The 19,515-nt window shown below is 39.0% G+C and overlaps 1 protein-coding gene across 1 annotated transcript in view; it reads right to left on the bottom strand.

Moving 5' to 3' along the window:
- Positions 1-747: 747 nt before the first annotated feature.
- The window catches only part of LOC127649370 (piezo-type mechanosensitive ion channel component 2), a 129,887-nt gene continuing 111,119 nt past the window's right edge, over positions 748-19,515 (bottom strand). Inside the window, 13 exon segments of the mRNA XM_052134428.1 lie at positions 748-3,715; positions 5,764-5,971; positions 6,093-6,172; positions 8,121-8,252; positions 8,818-8,990; positions 9,173-9,265; positions 10,715-10,903; positions 11,403-11,550; positions 13,175-13,333; positions 13,577-13,791; positions 15,149-15,296; positions 15,476-15,608; positions 15,810-16,098. Of these exon segments, the coding sequence (XP_051990388.1) occupies positions 3,463-3,715; positions 5,764-5,971; positions 6,093-6,172; positions 8,121-8,252; positions 8,818-8,990; positions 9,173-9,265; positions 10,715-10,903; positions 11,403-11,550; positions 13,175-13,333; positions 13,577-13,791; positions 15,149-15,296; positions 15,476-15,608; positions 15,810-16,098 (2,220 nt within the window). The 3' untranslated portion in view covers positions 748-3,462.

Raw genomic sequence — 19,515 nt, forward strand, 5'->3', positions numbered from 1 at the left:
AGTGCCCTGCTTCACGTGTCCTTCTTGGGAAAACAGTTTTCATCAGGGAATAATTTAGCTCAGGTGTAAGCGCCCTTACCGCTTTTCTCTCCCGGACGGGCGATTGACCACGCCCCCGCTGCCACACCGTGTTTCGTTAAAGCCTATTTATTTTTTTTACAAGCCGTGTTTCGTTAAAGCCTGTGTAAAGTTCATTTGTTTCAATGTACCGGTAGGCATCTGCGGCTTATAGACAGGTGCGGCTTATTTATGTTCAAAATAATATTTTTTTTTTAAATTCAGTGGGTGCGGCTTATATTCAGGTGCGCTCAATAGTCCGGAAATTACGGTACATACATGTTGCTCACATATTATTGTAGCCCAGTTTGAGCTGAATACAGTGATATCAGAAAAAGCACAAATGTCAAGGCATGTCAAAACTTCTCCAGGCCAAAACACCCTCAGACACCAGAGGGTTAATGGGCCAACAGGCAAAAGAATGACTTTCCAAAATGTTCGAATTTTTTCATTTATAACCATTGTATTTTTTTTTTTTCCAGTTGTAGGTAATACACAACCCATTTGAACTGCTTCATACATCACTTTTACATTTAAAATATGTGTCATTTCAAATATATCAGAAAAAAGTAGACTCGAAAATAAAACGACATTTTGTCCTTTATATGTGTGCTTTATTGAAGTTAATAAACTCCTTTAAACCCATTTCCTGTTTTATCCAGGTACAGAGTTAACTTTTTCCACCCATTTTCTTGTTGCTGGAAAAGTTATGCACACATAATGAAAGCGTATCATGTCAAACATTAGTTTTTCGTTCATGCTACATTGTTTTTAATGCATAGTTTGGAGATGGAGGTTTTTTTGTACTCAAAACACTATTCAGTTGTCTCCATAAGCATCACAACACAACCACGATCCATCAGAGTGGAGTTCACATTAATTGTCATATCGTACATTTTCCAATGTTGAACTATGGCAAATGGAGTGTACAACCTAACGAAGACTCCACTGGTACAATATATCCATGATACCCTGATCCAGAGAACGTTCTTTCCTGAGTATGGCTGCCAAAGGTTTACGATATAAATGTATTTCGTATTCTTGACTGTAGCCCCGCCAATCATATTGCTCAAATAAATTGATGTAGTACAAATGTAAGTCAGGTTATTCCCCATGTACAAACAACTTTCTGACGAGCACAACTCCTAGGCTTTGCAAAGCATATGTAATAGCACTAACTATCTATGAATCTCTCATGCCTTCAAGGATGTAGTCTACCTGTTAATAACTAATAATTATTATTATTATCTGTTTCCACGTTACATGTTTTAACGAAATGGTCATTGGGCATCATTCAGGAAACACAAACAGTACAAAGTTGTGTGAAAATGTTTCACTAAACCTATTTTCATGAACAATTTGCACCGATTTTTTTTCCGCTCATGTTTTAAAGAATGATGCCACGATAATGTTTTTTTTTAATTTTATTTACACAAATTATTTTGGCTTGTGTTTCATAAATGGTTCCCAATGACCAGAACAAATTTCTGTTATAACTGTAAAACATTTTAAGTAAAGTGTTACATTTTAAACATTTATGCAAAAAAATGGTTCCTACAAAGAATTTATACTGTATTTTGTTTCTGCTCATGTTTCAAGAATGAGACCACATGACCAGATCAAAATTGTTTGTTAATAGTTTTTTAACAAATTGTAACAATTTTCGTGAGAATGGTTGTACCAACAATTCGATCTGCTCGTGTTTTATGTATAACCAGAACATATTTCTCTGTAAATTATTTGTAAAACATTTTTTCCGTAAATTGTTTCAATGTAACAATTTACGTAAGAATGTTTTTACGAACAATTTTTAAAGAATTTAGTTTCTGTTTGTTTCATGAATGAGGCCTAATAACAGAAAAAAATTGTGTAAATTAACAGGGGAAAAAAATCATGTAACTTGTTGCATTGTAACGATTTACGGAAAAAAAACTTTTACGAACATTTTGACAGAATTTTGTTTCCATTTGGTTCATGAATGAGGCCTAATAACAGATCAAAAATTGTGTAAATTAACAGAAAACGAATCACGTACATTGTTGCATTGTAACGATTTACGTAAGAATGTTTTAACGAACAGTTTTTACAGAATTTTGTTTCTACTTGTGTTTCATGAATGAGGCCTAATAACAGATCAAAATTCGGTGTAAATTAACAGAAAAAAATCACGTAAATTGTTGCATTGTAACGATTTACGGAAAAAATGTTTTACAAACAATTTTTACAGAATTTTGTTTCCGCTTGTTTTATGAATGAGGCCTAATAACAGATAAAAATTCTGTGTAAATAAAAAATTTAAATAAATGAAACGAAAATGGTTTTACAAACAATATACCAAATGCGTTCTGCTTGCATTTCATGAATGGGGCCTAATGAACAAAAAAATGTCATGGAAATTGGACATAAAAAAAGACCCAATTTGTTGCATTGTGATTATTTATGCAATTGTAGTTTTACGGAATTTACACAGAAAATCCTTCTGCACATGTTTTATGAATGAGGCCCATTGTGTCAAAAATAGTAATCCAGAATTGCTGAAATTGCTGTAAATTGAAGTGTGATAACAATGGCCCTTGAATAAAGAAAATTTTGTATATACTTCTTCAGGTCTTATAAAACACTAAAACTCATTTGTTTGTCCCAAATCTGTATTCATAAATTACGGACGATACATTTAAAGTCTCAAAGGAAGAAAGTTGATACTATTGGGTACGTTCCTTTTCATACTATGTCGTACATGAGAAAAAAGTTGACGCCTCCATGTGATGAAATGATCCGTTAGTATTCCTGAGAAAGGTGGTGAATAATGATCATTCAGTTGATTGTACAAATTAAATAAGGCATATAGACTGTCACGTAATTCACAGCGCCCCCTTGGGCTTTGGTTTTGCATTCTGCAAAACTCAGATGTTGTGTTTTTTCATCCAAATTCAGAAAAACCAACCATAAAAAAATCAAACCAACGAGTCTGAAGTAGGTTCGGTATATCTTGTCTTGATCGCGGCAAGATTTTAATCTCTCCGCTATGATTCAGAGGGTCATGAGGTCATCAGGACTGCCCCCATATTGCATGCAATCCCAAAGGTCAAAGGTTGTATTCAAAGTGACGCATGCCTGAAAGCCCCAAAGTTCATCACTTATCAAGAGTAAGCCCTTTAAAAAAAAACATTAGAGATTACAATCCAGAGACCACGTCCACTGGATGAAAAAAATAACGCTGTTGTCCAGTCATGTGCTACAGTGTCAGGGCCAATGTTTGATCAGAACAACGGTTCTTCGGTTCAATCCAACTGTAAGCTCACAAACCCGCAAGGAAATTAGGAGAAATTCCTGCTTTGTGCTTTTCGTGGTTAGCTTGGATCTCGTTGCACTTCCGAGTTAATCCGAAGGTGACCAGCCTCATCTTCACTCATTCTTCTCTCTGGTCCATTTGATCATGGTTTCTGGAGAGCGGTAGAGGAAGATGAGCTTGGAGTACAGGTCTTCCTCCAGGTCCAGTTCGCCCGTCTCTCGGACCAAGAAGATGTCGGTGCAGAGTTTGAGGATGCGGTCCACGTTTGGCAGCTCTTCGAACATGATGGTATGCGAGATTCCACTGAAGAACTCTCGCACGAACTTTCCAATGACCAGAACCACCGACATGTACAGACCCATGATCCTGCACATAAGGAAGTAAGCTCAACACCATCCAAATAAATTCAGTTCAGCTTAACTGAATAGACACATTACCTCCTCACTCAAAATTAATTCAATTTAACATTCATTCAAAAGATTAAGGTAATCCATTTAATATATTAAAGACACTAGGAGTGGAGTTACACCATGTCTTAACCAGGAGCATTCAAAGCATCAAGTGATAAATCATATCTCAATATTTACATTTACATTTATGCATTTGGCAGATGCTTTTATCCAAAGCAACTTACAGTGCACTTATTACAGGGACAATCCCCCTGGAGTAGGGCTGGGATGACGTCGACGCAAAAAATACGTCGACGCAAAATATGCGCGTCGATTCGTCGGATCCAAAACAAAGATGGCGGCGCCGGCGAGTAGTAGTAACACGAGTGGCTCCTCAGACTATCAGAAGTGCAAGGCGGCATGCACTCGTTCCTCTAAAGTATGGGAATTCTTTAATTTAAAAGGAAACAATTCCGTGATATGTCGTCTTTGCAAAATGGAGATGGCCTTCCATTCTAGCACCATGGCAATGCACGAGCACCTGAAGAGGCGCCACCCGGTTGCACCATAAGTTTTTTTTCAACTCCCCACTTTGCACTCGATGTTGGAGTAAGCTATAATACGTTGTCGACACCTAAAGTTTTCGCTTATAGCTATTAATAATGCGCTTATAGCTATGAATGTCGTGAAAAATACATAGAGGTCACTGACAACGCGCTGACAGACAGGACCAAGCAGGTAACATTTAATAAATTCTCAACTTTCAAATTTGGTCATTCAAAGAAAATTAAACCATAAATAGGCCTACTATTTTGTGGCTCTTTAATGTGTTGTGACAGATTGCCTACCGATGAAACCGGTATTACCGGTGTTGTCACAAGTCGATTAATCGAATTGAAATCGAATCGGACAGGGAAAAATTAATCGTTAGATTAATCGATGCATCGAAAAATAAATCGCTAGATTAATCGTTTAAAAAAATAATCGTTTATCCCAGCCCTACCCTGGAGCAACCTGGAGTTAAGTGCCTTGCTCAAGGACACAATGGTGGTGGCTGTGGGAGTAGAACCAAGGTCCTTCTGATTACCAGATTACCAGTTATGTGCTTAGACCACTACACCACCACCAATATAAGCTATTGTCCTAACCAGACACAACTGCAACCGTGACTTGCGATAAGAGATTTTGCCAGTTGTCTTCTATTTTCATTGCAAGTTGTTGGGTAGCTCCACCCACAATGAAATCTAATTGGTATTCCATATAGCTGTACTGTATGTTAAATGTCAATTTTATTTCAATATAATGTGATTTTGTTGCTTCATGCTGCTTTTCACTGTCATTAAAAGTGAACAACATGACTCGACATTGGAAACGTTTTGCATCTACACTGGTTAGGACATGGGTTTTCAGACTTTTTGATGCCAAGGACCCTAAATTATAAGGCGTAGTGACAGATACACTTCTTGAAATATAATGGCAGCTTTATATTTTCATATATAAAGACCCATTTATATTGCGCAAATTTAAATGGTAAATATTGGCATTTTCATTGTAATAAAGCCAAATTCAATTATTGAAATTGGCTTTATTACAAGCGGCTGTGGCTCAGTTGGTAGAGCGGGTCGGCCACTAATCGCAGGGTTGGTGGTTTGAATCCCAGCCCACATGACTCCACATGCCGAAGTGTCCTTGGGCAAGACACTGAACCCCAAGTTGCTCCCAATGGCAGGCTAGCGCCTTACATAGCAGCTCTGCCGTCATTGTGTGTATGAATGTGTTTGTGAATGGGTGAATGAAATGCAGTGTAAAGCGCTTTGAACAATGTTAAGGCTTAAAAAGGCGCTATATAAGTGCAGACCATTTACCATCTGGAAGAATATTTTTTTATACAAACTATTACAGTAATATTAAACCTGAAGAAAACATTTTCAATTGAATTACAATGTATTTGTAGGCTTTAGAAAGCAGGATTAAAAATGAATAAGCACTAAATAGAAACAGTAATGTGATTGTTTTGTTACTTACCCGTATCCAGCTAGAAAACCCAGACTTGGTGGACTGACTTGATCACTAAAGACATAAATCTCCATACCAGAATCGTTTTGGGTTTTGCCTAATATAGCATTCAGCGGTCCAGGATCTGTCTGATTCACGACCCACCACTCCTGAACACCCTTGGAACTATTTTCTTCTGACATCTTAAGAGTCAGCGTGATGTCCATAAATTGTTCATCTTAGAGACAACATTGAAGGATGAAGAAGAGAAAGAGGCATTTTGTAAGTCTCATGATGGCTGTAGAACAACACACAGTTGCAAACTTTGCATTTGTAAAGGTCTGAATATGGTGTATTACTGGGATAAAGCTGGTCAATAGGCTTGGAGTTGGAATCGCTTGGTGCTCTGATGTATCTTGGAAAAATATTTTTGATGACCCTAAAAAACAAACAAAAAAACATTGGAATTTACCATTAAGGCCAATTTTTATATATGTATAGTAAAAGAGTAGTTAGAGCCAAACTATCAGCACAAAGTCTGGTCCACTTTGCAGATTCTCTCAGCTTCTCTTCAAGTAACACGGTTTTAAATGCCTAATTGACACTGACACACACACATATATACTGTACCATTTGGTTTGATACTGTATCTAATAAAATGGCATTGTGACAGGGCGGAGGGCAGGGCCGGGTCATGATTATACACACCTGGTCCCTTATCAGGCTAATTAAGCCTCCGAGAGGGATAAAGGCCGACTGCGGATGGTGGTGCGACGAGAGAGAGATCGTTTACGGGCAGCTGACCGTCATGTGTGTGTGTTTGTGTCTTTTGTTTAAGTTTTCATTAAAATTCTATTTATATCGTCAAGCCGGTTCTCGCCTCCTCCTTTCCCTTATATCCCTTTTACACTGGTGCCGAAACCCGGGAAGGAGGAGGGATACGCCGTAGTAGAGTTCTCGCAACTACCATCCACCCCAACAGAGCAGCCGCGGCCGGTGGATGGAGGAGTGTGGCCGCCTGGAAGCGGAGGTATGGCCTCCGACAGCGAGGGGAGAAGGGGCTCCTAACTGACCGCCTGGAGGGGTCAGGGCTGCTGCCAGGGGCAGAGGAGTCCCCTACCAGCCGCTGAAACATGCTGGGGTCTGAGACCGCTGACCGCAAGCGGGGAGGAGCTCGCTACCGACCACCTGAGTGGGAGAACTGCTGCCAGGGGCGGGGGAGACCCCTTCTGTTCCCCGAGAACACGGCGGGGCGTTCCATCCGCCAGGGGCTGGAGGACTGCCTCCGATCCGCCCGGGGAGGCGCGGCTGTCGTCCGTTAGAGGGTGGAGGAGTGGCCGAGGACCAAGCTACGGCGTATCCCTATGTTGATATAACCCAATATGACTTACTTTCTTTTTTTTAACACAAAGGGAGAAATTGTGAAAAACAAATGTGCTCAGTGATGTCATACAATGGCAGTTTATGGTGACCACCTCTTCAAGCTTCAAAAGGACACAAAAGTTTAATTCAGAAGTCTAATAAATTATTCCATGAGACTCATTATTGATATGAAAGTGTACGATAAGATTTGGTGAGAAACAAACTGAAATCGAATGTCTTATTTAGTGAAAATGTTCACTGACCGTTGATCTCCTGTGCATGTTCATGATAGGGCACGAGAGCAACAGTTTAGTCCCCCCCCCCCTCGCTACATTGGGGCGTTCAAGCGAAAGCTTGTTTGTTTATCTAACAACAGGTCCTCTACAGCAATAGTGACAACGGAACAGAGAACAGAACTTACTAAACATGTCTGAAAAGTTTGTAGTTGAAGATTGATGCATTTCTATGCTCAGCCTTATTTTTTTGAAAGTTTTTGGACTGGTACCAGTTCACAGTGGACGGTGTTACCCGCATGATGCCGAAAATAGAAAACAATCGAGCGATAGAATGTACTGTCGCTTGTCACTGCTGGTTAGAACAAAAACTCTGATTACTATAGAAAAGATACCTTTTATCACGTGTCGTTTGCCGTCAGGTTAGGATTGTGTGACTGTAGCTGCCTGTAGCCTCCCCTATGTTTCATTTTTATGTTCATTAGAATGTTTCATTCTCCCCTATGTTTCATTTTTATAGAGTACTCCATTCCAAAAAAACAAGGCATGTTTAATAAGTTCTGTTCTTTATTTTGTGTTTTGCAGCTATGTGTTTTTTTTTCTATGATATTTATTTCAGAATTTACTTTATTTCAAAGTATTATTTCATATTTTCTTATTGCTATATTCATAATTTGATATGTATATATACATAGAGAGAGAGAGAGAGAGAGAGAGAGAGAGAGAGAGATACTGCCCATATGTATTCAAGTTAACAACTGACTGAAGAGAAGGGCTATAATGTAAACTTACACTTTTTGTGGTTTATCTTCCTTGTTCACAGTGTCATTTAGTAGTTTTCCAAGTGCTTGTCTAGTGTCGTTGTCGAGGTCGGTGATGTGTTTGCCTGTGGCAGTTTCAGCTTTGGCACCTAAGGTGATATTCCTAATTGACAAAAACAACAATATAGACAATACCGGCAACACTTTAGACAGATTTAATGAAAAATCTGGTAACGAGAATGTCATTCTTAACTGTTTTACAGATTTAACATCTCTGTTCAGACCATCGGCATTTGTTTTGTGTGCATATCAACGTTCTCAAGCCAAAGTGAACTTCCGGCTGCGGCTGAATGCTGAAAAATGCTGCCTTTACATGCTGTATACAGATGTAGAAAGACCTCAAGGCACGTCCAAATCCAATATTTGCATCACATCACATGTCTATTGAGATGGCTTTATCTAGTCAGTTTTGAAGGCAGCACAGATGTAAGCTTTCCTTTAAAAAATAACATAACCAAAAGATTTTCAGCCCGACCAGTACAGTCTGATTCCTGAACAAAAAAACTGAATTTATATGACTGATTTGCTGAACCATAGGTTATTACTTTGCTCATATCTGACTCAAAATGATTTTTTAAAAATAAATTAGACTCACTGTTGTAAATATTTGCTCTGTAGCTCTATGTAAACATCATCAGTTTATGTTAATGTGGTTAAGTCCTCTGTACCTCTGTATTGACCAGGTAATGGTAAGTGGAAAGTGTTCCTTAGTCCCTGTGAGCATCTCAATGAGGTTCGCTCTGCTGGGAGGGCTGATGGTCCACAGCGAGTTAGAACTTCCTTCCAGATCTACTAAAGTCAAGTCCTCATGAATATACGTTTCCAGGAACAGCATGGCACCCTACAGGAGAAAAAAAACATCTTTACACTCAGAAACAATTACAGATGCACAATTTACCTTTGAGGTTATTTACATCGGATGCTATTACCTTTTTACACCACTGGCATTGTCCATACAAGGGACCCCAGGTTTGGTCAGGTAATTTGATAATGAACACAAGATAAACTATTAAAACTACTTACTGCATTAGAGCTGTAGACATTTTTGAATTTCTCAAATTTATCGCTACTGATGTTCTTTAAATGGGTCTGCTGAGCACTCATTGTGAAGATCGGCTGCAAAACAAAACGACAGAACGTATCAAACAAGAAAATGGAGAAACGAAGTCATTAAAGCTGATGCTGTGATGGTGACATTTTTCGATGTGAAAATACTTTCTCGTATTCGCAGATTAATATGCAGAGACAACAATAAGTAAGTCATTTGCTGGTTGATTTTCCTGAAAAGTGTAAACATTGTGTCTCTGTGGCACTTTCAAAATAATGCTCGTTTATTTAATGCTTGTTTGAGCATCCCGACCTGAGCAACACTGGCTCAACCAATAGTGTGAGTTTGGGGCGGGACTATCTGTTTTTCAACCAATGGCAGACAGAGGTATAATTCAGATCTCAATATGAACTCAAACATTTCTCATCAAATTATTCCAAGGTTATATTATATGAGCTGTATAATCCACATTCATTTTATATCAATATTCTCTCACTGTATGTCATCAATTGACTAATTTGTGTCTAATTGTATTTCTTCAGCTGAATTTTAGGATAAACATTATAGAGCATGTTCATACTTAAATAAGGTAATGATTATATAATTGTACGAGGAATATCCGAGGCAAGGTTGATGCCTAAATGAAGTCTCCTGTGCTATAAATGAGCAACCTCTGAGCAACAAAATATTTGCTCTATTACAAGGAATTTTAGGATAAACATCTGAGACAAGCTGATACCTAAATGAGACATAACTGAGAACTTAATGAAGCCTCCTGAGCTATGAAAGAGCAACCTCTGAGCAAGAACATGTTTACTGTCTTAAGGAATTATAGGAGAAACATATGAGATTAGATTGAAACCTAAATTAGACACAATTGAGAACTCAATAAAGTATCATGAGCTATGAAAGAGCAACCTCTAAGCAATAACATGTTTACTCTTAAAGAATTGTAGGATGATTTTCTGAGACAAGGTTGAAACCTAAATTAGACACAATTGAGATCTCAGTGAAGTTTCATGAGCTATGAAAGAGCAACCCCTGAGCAATAACATGTTTACTCTCTTAAGGAATTTTAGGAGAAACATCTAAGACAAGCCGATACCTAAATGAGATACAACTGATGACTCAATGAAGTCTCCTGAGCCATGAAAGAACAATCTCTGAGCAATAACATGTTTAATCTCAAGGAATCTTCAGCAAAACATCTGAGACAAGCTGATACCTAAATGAGACATAACTGAGAACTCAATGAAGTCTCCTGAGCTATGAAAGAGCAACCTTTAAGCAATAAAATGTTAACTCTCATAAGGAATTTAGGAGAAACATCTGCCACAAAGTTGAAATTAAATAAAATATGACTGAGAACTCCATTAAGTTTTGTGAGCTATAAAAAGAGCAACCTCTGAGCAATAAAATGTTTTCCTCTGGGTTTACTGAATGTAAAACCATGCAACCAACCATGTACTGTAAATTACGCAGAGGAAAATTAAGCAAAATTTGAATGTAAAGCGCACCTGCAGTCCGCCAAGAGTAAGCGAGACAGACACGTCCAGTGGCATGTTAACGACTCCTGCTACAGATTTGACGAGCGACATGAAGAGCAGAGGGAACCAGATGATACAGATGAGCAGCATCACAATCATTCCACCCATTCCATACTTCACAACCTTCTTCTTTTTCTGCCCACGAGGCTGAGGGAAACGCTGTAACACAACACACCACACACTAACACTGGCTCCATTTCAGATCCAAGTGAGCTGCCTACATAGACAGCATTTTAAAGTACTCCTGATGCATATGCTGTTCCCAAATGTAGGAAGCATAATTATAAAATCTTCTAAGATTTCTTCTCAAAAAGTTAAGCAGCATCACATATGTACTTTACAGAGAAGGCAATCCCAGAAAAATTAAGAATATTTAAAATGGACTGTTTTACCTACATTTGTGTGTGCAATGTATTTTTATGTTTATTAAGGTATCTTAGCAACTTGTTAATGCCATACTCCCTTGGAATCAATTATGAGTCAAGTCTCCCATGCCACTCGTGTGAGGAATGCTTTTAATTCCACACACAGTGTTGCTGTCTATGTACCGTAGAGTTTTCCAAATCAGTCACTACGCGGTTTCAATTCAGTTAGGATGCTGGCTGAGAATGTAGTTGCCTATGTAAGATTCAATAGGGTTTGTTCCGCTCTCTCTCACCTTCTCAGATTCTCTCCAGCATTTGAGGACGAAGATGTGTGCGTAGATGTCCTCTACACAGATCCAGCTGGACAGACTGAGAGACGTGTCCGTCCAAACCCAGTCCATAACAGCTCTCATTTCCGTCAGGAACGGGATCAGACGAAAGCTTGAGTACAAAACATGCACTTAACCAATGATCGCAATTCTGTGTATCAGTTAGGTCTAACAATCGACTGTTCTTACTACTGTACTGCACTGCAATTTTCATCAGGGTTAAAAGATTAGGGTGACAAATTTATATTGGAACATACATTTATAATTAATAAACACGATTAAAACTAGTAATGAGTCCTTTGGGGGTTGCACGGAGCTCAAGTGAATCAATAAATCATTTCTGTGAACAAGTTCATTTACATGAACTGTTCACTCACAAAAGTGAATCAGAGTTCCCAATGCTAACTACCATTTTAACTGGTTCATTACATGAACTGTCCAAAAGAACCAACTCACTAAAGAAAATCAGAGTTCCCAACGCTAACTGGTATTTGAACTGGTTCATTACATGAACTGTTGAAAAGAACCAACTCACTAAAGTGAATCAGAGTTCCCAACGTTAACTGGTATTTGAACTGGTTCATTACATGAACTGTCCAAAAGAACCAGTTCACTAAAGTGAATCAGAGTTCCCAACGCTAACTGGCATTTTAACCGGTTCATTACATGAACTGTCCAAAAGAACCAGTTCACTAAAGTGAATCAGAGTTCCCAACGCTAACTGGTATTTGAACTGGTTCATTACATGAACTGTCCAAAAGAACCAACTCACTAAAGTGAATCAGAGTTCCCAACGCTAACTGGTATTTGAACTGGTTCATTACATGAACTGTCCGATAGAACCAGTTCACTAAAGTGAATCAGAGTTCCCAATGCTAAATACAAGGTAATTGTTATTTTAACTGGTTCATTACATGAACTGTCCAAAAGAACCAGTTCACTAAAGTGAATCAGATTTCCCAACGCTAACTGGTATTTGAACTGGTTCATTACATGAACTGTTGAAAAGAACCAACTCACTAAAGTGAATCAGAGTTCCCAACGCTAACTGGTATTTGAACTGGTTCATTACATGAACTGTCCAAAAGAACCAACTCACTAAAGTGAATCAGAGTTCCCAACGCTAACTGGTATTTGAACTGGTTCATTACATGAACTGTCAAAAAGAACCAACTCACTAAAGTGAATCAGAGTTCCCAGCGTTAACTGGTATTTGAACTGGTTCATTACATGAACTGTCAAAAAGAACCAGTTCACTAAAGTGAATCAGAGTTCCCAATGCTAACTGGTATTTGAACTGGTTCATTACATGAATGGTCCAAAAGAAACAACTCACTAAAGTGAATCAGAGTTCCCAACGCTAACTGGTATTTGAACTGGTTCATTACATGAACGGTCCAAAAGAACCAGCTCACTAAAGTGAATCAGAGTTCCCAACACTAACTGGTATTTGAACTGGTTCATTACATGAACTGTCCAAAAGAATCAACTCACTAAATTGAATCAGAGTTCCCAACGCTAACTGGTATTTGAACTGGTTCATTACATGAACTGTCCAAAAGAATCAACTCAGTAAAGTGAATCAGAGTTCCCAACGCTAACTGGTATTTTAACTGTTCTATGCCCCTGCCTAGATGGAATAAATACACTGAGCATTTCCTGCCTGTTGATGTTCATGGATTTTTACATCTTAAGCAGTTCTTTGAATCTCATACGGCATCCATCTCTAAACTCACCCCTGAAAGAGGAAGAGATTGGCATAGTTGTAGCTCTTGGTGAGGAAGTTGCCCAGGATGCGAGTCGGATAGCCACATCGAATCTGATACGCTGACAGGCTGAAGTAAATACATTTCACAAAGTACCACAACTGAGCTATAGTGTTCTTACTGAAACGCCTGCGAAAGAGAGATAAAAGACATGAGTGGAACAAGTCTTCACACCATTTTGCCAAAAGTAAGTGTCTTATTTTAAAGATATTTTGATATTTTTACTGACAAACACACTGACTAGAAAAAAACCCATTGCAGTGAAGAAAAATACAAGCTTCAAATTGCTGTGTTTAAACACTTCAGAAGGCTTGCCCCATTAACTTCCATTGTTAGTGTCTTGGTTGTTAGTTCCTCCAAGCATTCCTTTACCTCTCTGTGATTCCCGGCAGGATGAAAAACATCCAGAAATGGATTCCGAACACCAGGATGACCTGGAAAACCACTTTCCCCATCACTGTCTTGCGGAGATACAGGGCTCGATCCACCACCATAGTGCCAAACTGGATCAGAACCATGACAAGGAACGGCCCGGGAACTTGATCTTCTGACAGAGATGAAGTGATGTCAGCACCTCCCTGATGTTTCTGTGAGACGAGGAAAAAAAGGGATAATTCGTCTATAAATGTGAATTCTGTCATTCTTTAATCACCCTCATGTCGTTCAAACATGTATTACTTTTTTCAGATTTACATTTACATGCTGTAAGCAAATATATCACGTGTTTAAAATGTATTTAAAGCTCCACTATGATGTTTTGGGCTCGCTATCGACATCTGTGGTTGAAACATAAAATTGCAAGTTGCATTGTTGCAATATTGGATATAACGTTACACAGATAATGTTAGTAACAGGGCTTGACTGGGAAGAGAAAATGGCCGGGGAATGTACATAGCAACTGTTTGGGTTCGCTGGACTTTTCTGCATATCGCGGCGCCGTTTTGTGGTCCGTTCTGCATACCGTGTCGGCTCATTTTAGATTATCATGGTCCATTAGGCCCGTTTTGCGTCCGGCCCGCTCGGTTCTCCCGATGGCCAGTCCCTGATTGGCCCCAAAGTGCCGCAGCTCACCAGGAAAATGCCCGGTAAACCAGATTACCAGTCCAGCCCTGATTAGTAAGCAAGTTTATCACACTAGAATGATGTTAACATGAATAATGTTTATGTCTTTTGTGTATAATACTCACTTTTAATGAGTATTTTAATGTTTAAGAATTACTGTAACCATAATATTTGCCTTTCTTTAAATGAACGAGGGACAGATTTATTCATTTTAATGCCGCAAATGACGTTAATTGAGCTTAATTTGTATTCAACCCGGAATATTATTTTAAGGAGTGTTTGGTAAGTAACTTAAAAAGAGTAATCCATTACAAAATACAAATTTTTTCACTAAAATTTTAAACAGATATATTTACTAATTATTTCATTGGGAAAGTAATCAGATTACTAATTACTATAATTTTAAGTTACTTTCTAAAACATTTTTCGGATCAACAAGCTCAAAATAATGTCTCTATTTCTTTCGTTTATTGTGAGGTCACAGATGGAAAGAGCGCTAAATGGGAAATGAAAAACTATATAAGAAAAGACCACAATAATAGACAAATAATAATCATTTTGAGTTTCAATAATGTTCTTTCGTCATTGTAAAGCACATTCACACGAGTTGAGTCGAGGAGTCAAGCGCCACATCGCCGTGCGCACGACAAGAGTTGCAGAAAGCGTCACAGGGGGGCGTAAGAAAGCGGGAGGTGCGCACAAGAAATATTGAAAACATGTATATGGAAGAGAGAAAAAAAGCTTGCAGTTACTTTGATAGCAGAATGTAATAAAAGGACTCATTTATGTTTGTAATTGGATTACACCCAACTGTGCCTTTTAAAGAAAACATTTTTAAACACCCTTTCCAAACTTTAAATAACACCAGAACTTCTAATTTACCCCAAACGCCGAGAAGCCGAAGACAATGATGATGAAATCAACTGTGTCGGCCAAAAACATGAAGACGTAGACATCTGTTACCGCGCTGTACTCGGGGTGGATCAGATTAAAGAAGAACTGATGAATGGGCTTATAGATCTCAACCAACCTGAAAGGAGAAGATCAAACAACATTCAGACAAAGCAGATGTTAGAATATATCTTTAAAATTGCTTAAGATTAAAAATGAAAGGATGCACATTCCGAAAAAACAACATGAAATGAGTTTAACAAGTCATTTCTTGTCGAAGCATGATATTCAACAACAACAAATCATTCACACGCTTACTTTTTGATGATGTAAACTTTCACTTTGATCATTTGTTCTCGAATCTTCTCAACGATAATTTCTTTACGACTCTTCTGCGGTACTTCCGGCTCGCTGTCTTCTCTCCGAATGCTATTCCGCGTGCTTGTACTGCCTGTGAACAAACCAGCTAATGAATGTCACAACAAACTGTAATCCGCAGCAGATGTTGTGTTTCGAACAGTGATGGGGAAGGTCACTTTAAAAGTAACAAATTACAGTAACTGCTGTTAAAGTAAACGGTTACATAGTTACTTTTTATCTTTCGGTTTGAAAATTTAGGAAAAAGTGCTGCTGCAAACTGAAGAGTCCTCACCTTGTTTGGAGTGCACAGATGAACGTCGGGAGAGGTACGACCCACCGCTGGTGCTCTGTCGTCGCATGTGAGGTCGCTGCTCGTGGTAGCGAATGTGTACATGCACCTGCGACGAATCCACAGACTTTCCAAGACTCATTGATTTGAGCGAGTACGCTGGGGAACTCTTCTTATCTTCCTCAGATGGAATTGCTACCATCATCATCCCCTCGTCCTCAGACTCATCCCGATGAAGACAAGCCTCCTTCCGCGACAGTTTAGGGTCGTCCTCGTCCCAAAGCCCGTGACACTGAGACGAGGAGAGACAAAACAAGTCAACAAAATAAATAAACTAAATGAGACTACAAATTAAGCTTTCTTTTAATGCCATTGTGATGGTCATGTTGGAAGGAGAAATTCAAAGTATTGCTAGACTGGACATGTAATACAAAGTTTTATCCAATATTCAGAAAGCTGTTTGAATGTAAAGATTTTTGCAATTTCGTTTGGTGGCACTAGTGGCACAAAAATTACATACTTCAGCTTTAAACTCATGAAATGGTCATTTTGGGCTTTTCTACCGCACTGGTTTTGACCTTCTCAACTATATCCAGCAAAGCAAATTTTTGACCTTTGAGATTTAATTGATCTACTGAATGAAATATTGCATGTTTGATATATGTATGATACCTTGAATTTGATATCGTAGAAAAATATATTTATATACATAAAACCCACATTTCAGCCATCTTGGTTCCGGAAGTATTTTTCCCAATTATTGTTTTCCCATTGGGATTTCATAAATTAATTCATAAAAGAGTTCTAAGCCATGAAACAACCGACCAGCTCCAAGGTGAATCACAACATTGCAAACTTCGATTTGGAGCAAAAAAGTATTTGAAAATCAAAAAAACAAAAAACAAAGGTACAAGACTGTGTACTTATCAATATCAAATGAGGGAATGAACAGCTGTACAATCCCATGAAGCATTGCGAATGACGTAATCGAATGAAAAACAATGGGGAAAAAAAAATATATATATATTTTAGCTTTAAAGTTGTTGATTATAAGAATTGAAAAAAACTATTATATTCAGAAATATACAATTAAATAAGTCGTTTGAGAGTGTAGGGGACCAACTCCAATGATTACATCATTTATAGTGCATCAAGGGAGTGGGCGGTTGCTGCAGAGCCCTTTTGGTGTGCTTTTCATACTGTGATGCTCTGATTGGTGGAGCGTTTCTCTTTAGTGTCATGGGTAATGTAAGCGTAGCGTAGTTCTAGCGGGAAGACTAGCAGCTGTACATCATCACACCATTAGCTTGGTAACTCCTATCCAATCACATGTAAGCCGCTGCTTTATAAGTCTTCTCACATTTGATCACATTGCTGTTTCAGTGTGCTAACACAGCAACCTCCACCACCCCACCACCACCAGTCGTGTACCGTCCTGCATGGGGGTAGGCTCCTCGCCCCTGCCTCATATCTCCAGCAGGATATGCCGGTTCCGAGTACAACTTCTTCGGACTGCCAGATGGGGCTTACTCCAATGAGAGACATTACTTTTCTGTTTTATATTCATCAAATAAATGTCCTTTTGAATCTCACTCAAGTATACAAGTCTTCCTGATAGATGTGTAATTCACCAGATAGATGACAAGACAGTTGAAATGGCATTTACATTTAATCATTTAGCTCGAATCATTTAGCAAAGTTCTGCCAAGCTCTCAAGTTGGCTGGAGTAGTATAGGCGCTAATGCAGAAGAAAGAGACAGAGAAGGAATATTTGTTGTACAGACCGGGATAATTGAATTGAAGTAAGAAGGAGCTGTTCCATTGGCTATCCTGAAGGCCATAGTCTAAGCCTTGAATTTGATACAGGCAGCTACATGTAGCCAGTGGTGTGAAATCAAGATTGGGGTAAAATGAGCCCTTTTTGGCTGATTTGAAGACCAGACATGCTGCTGCATTTTGGACCATCTGCAGTGGTTTGATTGAGTTAGCTGGGAGGCCAGCCAACAGAGCATTGCAGTAGTCCAGTCTTGAAATGACCAGAGCTTGGACCAGGAGCTGTGCAGTGTATTCAGTCAGGACAGGTCAGATTGTTTTTTAATGAGATGTGGGTCGTAAAATTAAGCTAGTCATCTACCACCATTCCCAGGTGATTGGTGTTAATGTAGTTGAACCAAGATGAGGTTGTGGTCAACAGATGGGTTGGATCTGATCACGAGGAGTTCTGTCTCGGCAAGGTTAAGCTGAAAGTGGCGTCTCTTCATCCAGGCTGAAATGTCCGAGAGGCAGGCAGAGACACGAGCTGAGAAATTACATGGACTGATGACTTTAACAGAACCATATACCATCGATTAACAACCTCGGAGCTCACCGTGTCTTTAAAGTTTTATAAGTTATTGTTAAAAACTCAATTTGCCCATGAAAATATAAATGAGATTTTTACTTCCATAACCAGATTGTTGGGCTTTATTTTGACACTCTGGAAGTGAAATCATTTGGACCCTTTGGAGAAAACACGTAAATAATAAAATTTTATTTCTTCATATATCTCATTACTATATATATATATATATTATTATTGACATCATTAATATAATTATATTTATTTCTGGAAAATAATAACATCACAAAAAGGCTTTCCCCAAATTATGGTAACAGGGTTGCAAAATTTGTGAACTTATTCCTGTGGAAAAAGGAAACTTTTTTACTTTAAATAAGCTATATCTAAATATGTACAAGTGCCAATATTATAAAACAAACTAGAAACTCTCAATTCCTTCAGCTGCGTACACTCTGCCAGCGGCATTGTGCGAGACAGCGACACCATCCCATTCATTTTCAATGAGAGCTGACTTCCAGCGACACGAGCTGTCGCGACCTTTGGCGACCAGATGTGGGCGTGTCCAGCGAGGTGACAAAGTTGAGACAAGTTCAACTTTTTTCAAATGAAGAGCGACTTACGGGAGCGACAGCCAATAGGAGAGCAGACGGTAGAGCTCACGTGATCCTTCTCTCTCTCTCAGCTCCTGCAGCAATGGAAAGATCAGGGGACTCACCCTCTGCAGCAGCTCATCAAACTGGGTCCTGTCAAGCCTGAAGTACTGCTGGAACCGGACTTCATCCAGCCGCAGCTCCTGCACCAGCCGGTGGTACTCACCATGCTGACTCCAAGATTGAATGATTTTGTGGACCCAGAGAGACCGGCATTTGCGTTTTAGCCGCAGATAAACAGCCGCTATGGCAAAGAGCACGCCTTGTTTCTCGTTCAACTGATTCCATTTATATTTAATCTTTTCCCTCCAAAATGTTTGTTTTTAGCGGCAAGAAAACTGATTCGCTGTCAACAGCAATGGAATGGCATCCATGAATGTCATTTATAAACATTACTAGGCAACCAGTAGTGGGAACGCCCACTAGCGACCTAACCGCCAGCCACTGGCGACCTGGAGCGACAAAGTCGCTGGCAGTGTGAACGCAGCTTTGTGGTAAGATGGAGAAATTATAATATAAATGTGAAAAGCTTCAGCATGAAACTGCACTTTCCACTTGGGTACCCTGTAAAATCACAGAACACTATGTCTGTACAGAAAACAGTAACATTTAAGACCTGGCACCTTCAAAGGAGAGCAGCTGAACTCTGGCATATGTTCACTGGCTACCACGACATCAGAAATTGATTTTAAAATCAATTTTATGGTTTTCAAAGCTTTCA

The sequence above is a fragment of the Xyrauchen texanus genome, chromosome 9 (assembly GCF_025860055.1).
Source record: "Xyrauchen texanus isolate HMW12.3.18 chromosome 9, RBS_HiC_50CHRs, whole genome shotgun sequence".
Lineage (NCBI taxonomy): Eukaryota > Metazoa > Chordata > Actinopteri > Cypriniformes > Catostomidae > Xyrauchen > Xyrauchen texanus.